Below are 9,159 nucleotides of genomic sequence, written 5' to 3' on the forward strand. Positions count from 1 at the left end.
GCCTCTGTAGTTGATTGTGGCATCATATCAACACTGGTGAAGGGCCTCAGTGTTTGTCCCTCCTTTGTCTTCCCAGCAGGCAGTGGGGTGAAGTAAGGGATTGTGTGAGCCAATGAAGCGTGCTGTTATCAGAGACTTCAGCCCCGGTCATGAAGCTGACATCACCCCATTGCCTCAGTTTAGAGCTGAATGATGCACAGCAGGTCACTGAGGACGGGAGGGAGAACCCCCAAAGTTCAATCTACAGCTTGTGCTGTTGTTGCTTTTTTTCTCTCTTCATGTGTTGATGGAACAGAGCTTATTATTGTGATACAAGCTTGGTTTTGCTGAAAATGAGCAAATGAATTCATTACAAAGCACCGTTGATTTCAAATCTGTTACTTTATGAGCAGGCTTTTTGAGGAGGGCAAGCCAAGGAGGGGTTGGTTATGGGTGGGTGGTTTCCAAAGACAACACTGTCTACAATTTTCTTAGGGATAATTTTATCTGTAGAAAGTAGATCCAATGAAAACTGTAGATCTGCTGTTGTGTGGAGTAACTGAATAATCTAAATGTAATTTAAATGCTTACATTCGGTTCACCTCCATACTATTGAGTGATATTTCAGAGACAGACACCTCAAACTAACTAAACTAATCGAACTGTTCAGATAGCCACAACTATATACACTGTGGTTGTAGGTTTTGTGTCAGAAGTGTGTGTGTGTGTGTGTGTGTGTGTGTGTGTGTGTGTGTGTGTGTGTGTGTGTGTGTGTGTGTGTGTGTGTGTGTGTGTGTGTGTGTGTGTGTGTGTGTGTGTGTCATAGTCATTGTGCTGTCTACATTAATGGTAATATAACAAAAAACTGCAATTGCTATTTAAACTTCTGTATTGTTATTGCACTCACTACTTGAGCTAATACATCATGATATGCTAGCTTTTGGTGAAGTATTTGCATTACATACACTACCAGGCTTTAACTGGTATTAAAATATAGATCCAAAAATATGTTTTTACAATAATGCAGAGGAAGTCAAATATTTGTTAAGCCCTGAGTAGCCTCTGAAGTCTATATTCAGGGTGCATACAGCTTCAACAACCTCCATAAATAACGTAGAGCAGCTTGTATGTGGCCTGAGAGGCCAAACACAGGAAAACTGTCTTCAGGGCTACTGGCTGCTGCTCTTTTCTTACTGTGAGCTCACTGTAACAAGTGAGGGCGACTCAGATGAGAACATTTTCATCAACTCAGAGGTTTTTCATCTGGATTTTGCTGGTTGGACATTCAGAGAACACAGTTTAGAGAGATCTGGGTAAGAAAATCAACCTGATCTGTAAAGGGGAAGGGGTTTGGACATTGTTTCCAACGATTTTCCTGCATAAACTTGACATCAGTGTGCAACAGGGTGCCTGTTTGCTGTTCAGAAAAGCATTAAATTAATAGGGCTATCGTCAGGAGAAGATTTACATAATTAATGAAGTTACCACTGCTGTGCCAAATGCGTAAATTGCGCACTCTCCCAATTTGGAGACAGTATGGATGCTGCTGCTGTTTGACAGGGACCGGAGTTTATATTCCATATTCATCAGCAGGAGACAGTGTCTGAAAGCAGATGTTTCATGCCAAATATATGAGAGTTGGCAATGCTGTGAAGGAGATGGAGCTGAACTTAACATTTAAAATGTAAGGTTGGACATGTGAATTCAGACTCACTCTGACAGACAAACTTGACACTAAAAGATTTGAAAGCAATTCTGCCTCATGTTATAATTATGATGATTATGGATGCACATATTCCTCTAATTAAAGTTCTGTGGAATTGTATTTATGTTACTAACTTTTAGTAACTTTTGATGAGATTCATACTGAATCAGTGTCTTCAATGTTAAATATGGATTCTCTGGATAATGTACAGGGATCATTATGGTTTTAATTCAAGTACACAGCTTGCTGTACTCAGATCACAACATTCATTTTCTTATTGTTGACTTTCTAAATCATACGATGGTTGTCTGACATCTATTCACTCAATAGTAAAGACAGTTCTTCAATTTGTCATTTTCTCATCATATAAAATCCCAAACCAGAACACAATCTGGAAAAAAATGTTCCCTAAATCTAACTTCATAACTTTCATACAATGGACTTAAATTTAAAATGAAGGTATATGGGTTTGAACAATTCCTCATCATACTGTACAACATGTTGAAAATACTGATTCACTGATTGGTGCTTCAGAGTTCATTATAATTTTGCAGAAACATGCACTGAGTATTTTGCTTATGTTCATCAGATAGAAAGTTCTGGTTTCTATAAACCAAATGGTTTGTTCCGTCCTACAGCTGGAGGTCTATGGGGGCTCACAGACAGTAGTATAGAGATTTCATTCATTTTAAAGTAACACCAAAGCTCCTCGTGGTTAATTCAAACCTTGGTCTCAGAGTATCCCCCAGATGAACAGGGGATGATTTCACACCTGCACAGAGTTATCTGTGGTGCCCTGCTGGAGAGACAGAGACCCAGCGAGAGGGAAGTCAAATGCTAGCTGGTTCCTGAAGTGAAACTCTTGTGCCCTCTACTGGTGAAAAGTCAGAAATGGTGCTTGCATTTGCAGGAAATACTGTGTGAGCCTGAGCTCCTCAAAATTCTGTCAGAATTGTACATTTCTTGAGGTACAGTAAACAGCAATTAACAGGTTTACTTAACAGTTGTTTAGATATTCTTAAAAACATAACAGTCACAATAAGCTTCTTTTAAAGGACTACATTTGGCACTTTTATTATTTACTTATTTACTAATTATTTTAGGGAAGATGGAGACAGGGGTTAATCAGTGCACGAAAAACATTAATAAGTCCAATGAACTGCTAATTTAACCTATATAGCCTTTTTGTCTGCAGAACAGGTCAGCAGATCATGAAAATTAAAAAAAAATGTCTACAAGCAAGCACAAAATGCCACAATTCGGAACATTTCCAATACTAAATATTGACATGTATTAAAATGGAAGAGTTATTTTAAGGGAACTCCTCTGGTAATCAAGAACACTTTAAAAAAAAAACCAAGATGATATATATGATGCATACATACATGTATGTATAAATATCTGCTATTAATTGGTGTACCACGTTTTGACTAGAGTTACACTATCTTCTTGCAATATGTATTACTTTGTGTTGTTTCTCTTTTTAAAATGTGTGCACATAGGTGACAAAAACTGGTTAACTAACTCTGTTAACTACCAAAATCTAAACTAATATAACTCAAATAACTGTCACAGAACTTTGACTCTATCTACCCGATACATACAACCAAATGATGTATTACTTTCTAGCAAACTTCCAAGAATATTATTAAGAAATGTCTGACTTTTAAAATAAAGCTTTACTAAATAACTCTATGAATGTCCCTCAATGCAAGACAAAGTAAACACAGTGTGTTGTTTGTCGCCACTCATCTTTATTCACATCAACACTGTACAAATTGAATCGCAGTGCACCACAGACCGTCATTATGGAATGTGAGAATCTTTCCAAAAAGAAATGAAACAGAGAAAAGGTTATTTTGAGGTAAGACCCAGGAGGGAAACAACTAGTGTCACCATCCTCTGTAAGCACACGTAGTCAAAAGCTTGGCGACTTGTCGTTAGGGGCCTCCTGCATGATGTTGGTGCTGTTGTTTTTCACTGTGTTGTATGTGATTCAGTCATTTCAAGCGTGCCTCTTAGTGGTCACAGCCGAACAGCTCCAGGGATACTTTGTGCTGGTCAGGCAGGGCCTTGGAAGCAATCATCAGAAGGGGGCTTTCAAAATGATAGTAGTGGTTGCCTACGATCGCCTTAACTCCACCAGGACCACACATGGCAGCATCGATCTTATGCAAGACGGCAATTTCACGCTCATTGCTTGCAGTGTGGGGGGTGGCCGACATATCCACATCAAAGATATGGTTGCCTAGAGGACAACGAGAAGAAAGAGATGTGAGTGGGTGTTCTATATATTTATCAGATAATCAGGAGGATCCAGAAATATAAAAGTGATCCTTTGATATGGCTTTTGTAATAGTGTAAAAGTATTTCCCAATAAGCATTGGCCTCAGTGTATAATCATTGTTTCAAAGGCTGTTAAAGGACTAATGGTTCTTTTTTTTTTAAGGTTCTTTACCTTTGATGATGTGTGCAATGTGATGATCTTCACAGACAAATGCGGCATCAATGGGACCTTCAATGCCCAGCTCCTCCTTCACAGGCTTCGGGTATCCCTCCAGATGAGTGTGGGGCTCACCAACTTTGTAAACGAAGACCTCATCATCCTGAACAGAAAAAAAAGTTGTTTTAGCTTTGAGGAAAAGGTCATAACAGGATTAAAGATATATGTTTGTGTGTGTGTATGTGTGTGTAGTTGCATCTGTGGTTTACCTTAATCATGTAAAGGTGATCCTGATAGGAGAAAACAGCATCCACCTCACTGTGCAGCTCTTTGAAGGCGCTCTCGATGGTGTCACCCTTCAGGACGTCGCTGGCCCCATCTTTACGGATGAAATGATGGCCTACAAGATAATCCAAAGATTTATATTCTTAGCTCTTCACAATCTGAAAACTGATCCTTACAGTACCTACCTAAAATATACTTGGGTAGGTATTGTAGACCCAAGTATACTTAGAAGACCCAAGTATACATAGAATTTGTTTACATTTGACCGAAACAGAGCTGCTTGGAGGGCTCAAAATGCAGTATTAAACATATTAAGACAGCACCAATTTAGGATTGCATCCTGTCTTTCTCTCAATGGACGGTTTCTTTTAGGGTATCAAAGGTATCAAAAAAGTAAAGTATCAAAATAGTGGCAACAGAGCTAGAGAGAGAGATATTGTCGACTTTATTCCATGCATTCTTCTTTCATGTCAAAACTTCATCTGTACATTATGAAACATACAGATGAACGGTGTCCAGGTGCAAAAGTAGTCAGATGTTGGCAGATCTCACCTCTGAAGGCATAAATGTTTCCAGCACCGTCAGATGTGACAGCATCCAGGTGAACACGGCTGCAGCGCTCCCTCTCCCCGTGGTCGGCGTCTTCACCTGAGCAGCAAACAGAAGATGCGTTAGTTCGTACATTTATATTCATCAACTTTGTCTAACATGGCTCAGCATGGCTTCAAAAACCACTCACACATGCCAACATGTCTATCATTCTTTTAGTGGGAGCTGCTAACATTTTGCTTTTTTGCTTTAGCCAAAAACAGATGGTGATCAGAGATAAACACATATAACATTTCAAAGCTTCTGGCAATGGAAGAGAGTGGAGTGAATGATATTTATCTTTTTCAATTAAGAAAACGACACAAGGTAGAAGGAAGGTGGCCATCACCACCATGGTCTCACAACTGTCTACTTAATTAATCAACGACATTTATGTTTTACTTACCGAACTTGGAGCATCTCATGAAGTAGTCACGTGCCTCCTTGGGGTATCTGCCGTGCACCTCACCAGTCTTTGGGTCAAACTTGGAGAACTTGTGTCCATGGAAGCAGTAATAGTGCTCCATGAAGCGGAAAGCAGATGTGCAGTTTGGCATGGACTGGAACTCCTTCTCATCTACAGCCTTGGTTCTGACATTGTAGTGGTAGATGTCGTCTCCTAGAAAAGAAATGACACACATTGTTGAGGTATATATTGAAGATATTCTGCAGATGGCATCAATACAGAAAACTGGCCTTGGCATGTTAATGTATACAGCTTTCAGGGTGTCTGAGGTGTTCGGCATTCATATTAGGTGAATAGCACCCATAACTGTTAATTATTGATACATGTAGATATTTTTCAAGTTTATTTTGCAGTGAGGTAGGTGAGAATGTGCACTAACCCTTGAAGAAGATGACAGAGTCTTCATCACACTCTGGCTTGGGACACTCCACAGCAGCATCGAGGTGGTCTGGGATTCCAGGGAAGACTTCGGAGATGTCCTTGGGGAAACCATCCTCCAGCTTGTGTTTGTAATAGCTGAACACCTTGGTGTCCTGTATCAAAGAATTACCATAGATTCAACTGACTGGTGAGTGTTTGTGCAGCTTGAATCATGCAGTTTGTACACTGGGAATCTTAAGAGGAGGTAAAAGGAGGTAGTGCAGAGATATTTTGTTCTTACATAGGTAATAGTAAGTTTATGCCATGATGAAATTCCCTTCTTGTCCAACAGTAGCCCCCAGTGTGTTCCTACTTTTTCTCATCACCTGACCTTCACACCCACCTCTGCGTGTCCCTCACCATCTCCTCAGACTTTGGGTTGTCACGATTAATTGAAATGAGCGTTTGATTTTGACCTTTGAAATCCCAAGCTGTTTTGCAATTCTCCAAGTATAAAAACAACATTTCAGAGAGGATAGAGCACAAAGCCCACATTACTTTTTGGATACACCATGGCCAATGCCGGAGCCTGAGATGTTGGAGAAACAGAACGACAGCATCCGTCCTACTATCAACCGAAGTTGTCATAGTCGATTTGACAGTCGTTCATGCTCTTGTTTATGTTTGTAGCCAATTCATACAGCAGGTTCAGCATTCATTAACATAATTTAGAGTTTGTTACAGGGGGATTCCAACTCTATCACATCCATCCATAATTGCCTCCAGGATGTGAAATGCTGGATGTCAAAAAAACTGTCTTCATCTGAGTAAGACAGAAGTTATTGTTTTTCCGCCCAGAGTATAGCTAGCTTTATAACCTTCACGCTTATGTTGAAATCAACTACTCAAATCGTACCTTAAAACTGAAAGTCAAATCAAATTGTGGATTTGGAGAATCGTGACACCCTGTCCTTTAGCCACACTACTCTACCCGATCGTCCATTGTGCCATCTTAGATGTAGTGTTCCAACCTGGTTGGTCTTGTTATTCTTTATTGCATTACTTTTATTGTACTTGTAATCTTTGCAAGTTGTGTGCTTGTATCCCCTCCCTTTCCCTGGGAGATTGTATAAAGGCTTAGTCATTCATAAAAAAGCCTATTCTTACATCTGCAAAACTAACGTACAAGTAGAACTGCTTTCTAGCAAGGTGGTGAAATCTAGGACCTTTACTACAGTGAATAATAAGTAGGCAGTAATGACATCAGAAAATATCCTCCATAGCAACTTCATTAAGAACGCAAAAACAACTGTACATAGCCAATATCTGTAATCCCTAACGTGTTCTGGAACTCTTGTTGGGCAAGTCCTTAGCCTAAAGGGTGCATTTTTACGAGAGGGCAATGATTGAGATGGATCAGAGTCAAAGACTGAACCATACCAAGAAGAAGAACATGTGATCATGGTCAGCCTGGCTGTCCTCGTAGTGCATGCGGAAAGCAGCATCCACGTGCCCCAGGTGGTGATGATCATCCAACTCAGAAAAGGACTCATTGGACAGCTCTACCAAGCCATGGAAGCCCTTGAACAGATGGTCACCTGATAGGAAATATACATTTTAACCTTTAGATAGAGCAATATAATGTCACATACCTCTTGTGAGTTGAAACTTCATGTAGTGAAACCAATCAATTGACATGTTTAATGCCTCTTGAAGATGTAAGAGATGTATATAAGTCATGCGATTTAATACTAAACATGTAGACTTACCATGGAAGAAGTATGGCTTTCCCTCCTCGTTAACAGCGACAGCATCCATCTCGAGGCCTTCACAGCGGTCGATCACAGCTGCAGAGGAACATGGAAAGTTTTTAATAAAATGATAACATTCATCATGTTGCAATATTGCATAGGGAAATATTGGCTCTGATTTCAAATCATAATGTTAAAATGAGCATGAATGCTCTACATCAACTCACCTGATCCATGGTCATGATGCCTGGTGGAACAGAACACAAAAAGATAATGATTTGTATTTCATTTTGTAGAGAGTGAAAGCTACTTCACATAACGATTTTAGAAATGCTGCAAAAAGTAGCTACATAACTAAGGCAAAAAGGGGAGAAAAATGCAAGTGATTGATGTTTTTTTAAATACTTCTGAAGACTGAAAATAAATCTGCTGTAGCTGAACAGTTTTTTGCCTGTCACCTTGTGTGGCTGTAAAGTTAAATTTAAAAAACTATCATGTAGTTTGTTGTTTGTCAACAATGCTATGATAGTACATCCAATGCAAGTCAGCTTGATAGTGTATTTAAAGTGTCCAAAGTGTGCAGTAGTTGCTTTTTATTACCAATGTGTGTTTCCTTCCTTCTAGGCAGCCACTGTCTTAAATGCATTTAATGATACATGACAATGCAGTACAGATTGTTCACATTAGACTACATTAGAGTGACATAATATGATGTTCACATTGATGGATTGCATACGAGATGCAAGTTTTAAGTCTCTGCACTGAAATAAAGTGAAACCAGCAGCTGCCTGGTTGGAGATAAAGTCTACACCATGTACAACCAGTGGTGCAGTCCCTTCACGTAAAGTGCAATACTACTTACGAGTAAGCCAATGCCAGAGCCAGGCAGAGGCACAGGATGTGTGCGAGCAGCTTCATGATGAGCAGTCCTCTGGTCCAGGGGAGTCTGGAGAAGCCTGGAGAGAGCTGAGCAACAGGTACCTGGCTGCTGCTGCAGCAAGGGTTTATATTCCAGCCCAGTTTACTTGGGCCACATGTGGGGTAGGCTACCGAAGGAGGAGGAGCTGTGTTCAAAGACGCCCACAACGTTTGACGTGCTGAATCCCACAGACTTCCCCCGCCAGTCATCCCACTGCTCAGACCAGCTATCAGGAAAATGTATCCTTGGGCAGCAGGCATTCATGGAATTCAAGGCTCCAGTTTCACCATGAAAATCTAATCAATAGATTTGTATCTGATGTCCCTCAAATCAGTCTGCTGTAACTCTGCTGATGTCACCTTTAAACATTTTACACAACAACCCAAAAGCTGCTCTATTTCATCTAGCTTTTATTATCTTTCTCTTTTTCTATTTTTATATACTTTGTTTTATTATAAACAAATTTTAAATGTATTATTATAATTGGGTTATTTTTTTTAATTGTATGTTTTAATGTTTCCAATTTTTACTATAATTGGGTTTTTTTTTTTTTATTGTATGTTTTTATGCTTCCAATTCTTACTTAAATGTTTGTTTTCATGTAAAGCACATTGAGTTGCCCCTGAGTATGAAATGGGCTATATAAATAAAGCTGCCTTGCCT

The 9,159-nt window shown here is 39.6% G+C and overlaps 1 protein-coding gene across 1 annotated transcript; it reads right to left on the reverse strand.

Moving 5' to 3' along the window:
* Window positions 1-3,418: 3,418 nt before the first annotated feature.
* Window positions 3,419-8,771, reverse strand: hpxa (hemopexin a). Its single transcript, XM_062432299.1, has 10 exons — window positions 8,440-8,771; window positions 7,805-7,824; window positions 7,596-7,673; window positions 7,267-7,424; window positions 5,846-5,999; window positions 5,407-5,619; window positions 4,965-5,060; window positions 4,397-4,527; window positions 4,143-4,290; window positions 3,419-3,932 (listed from the first exon to the last, which is right to left on the reverse strand). Exons 1-10 carry the CDS (start codon window positions 8,754-8,756, stop codon window positions 3,703-3,705), a joined length of 1,545 nt encoding a protein of 514 aa, XP_062288283.1. The 5' UTR covers window positions 8,757-8,771; the 3' UTR covers window positions 3,419-3,702.
* Between the last annotated feature and the right edge of the window lie 388 nt (window positions 8,772-9,159).

Source organism: Scomber scombrus, chromosome 13 (genome assembly GCF_963691925.1).
Source record: "Scomber scombrus chromosome 13, fScoSco1.1, whole genome shotgun sequence".
In the NCBI taxonomy this organism is placed as follows: domain Eukaryota; kingdom Metazoa; phylum Chordata; class Actinopteri; order Scombriformes; family Scombridae; genus Scomber; species Scomber scombrus.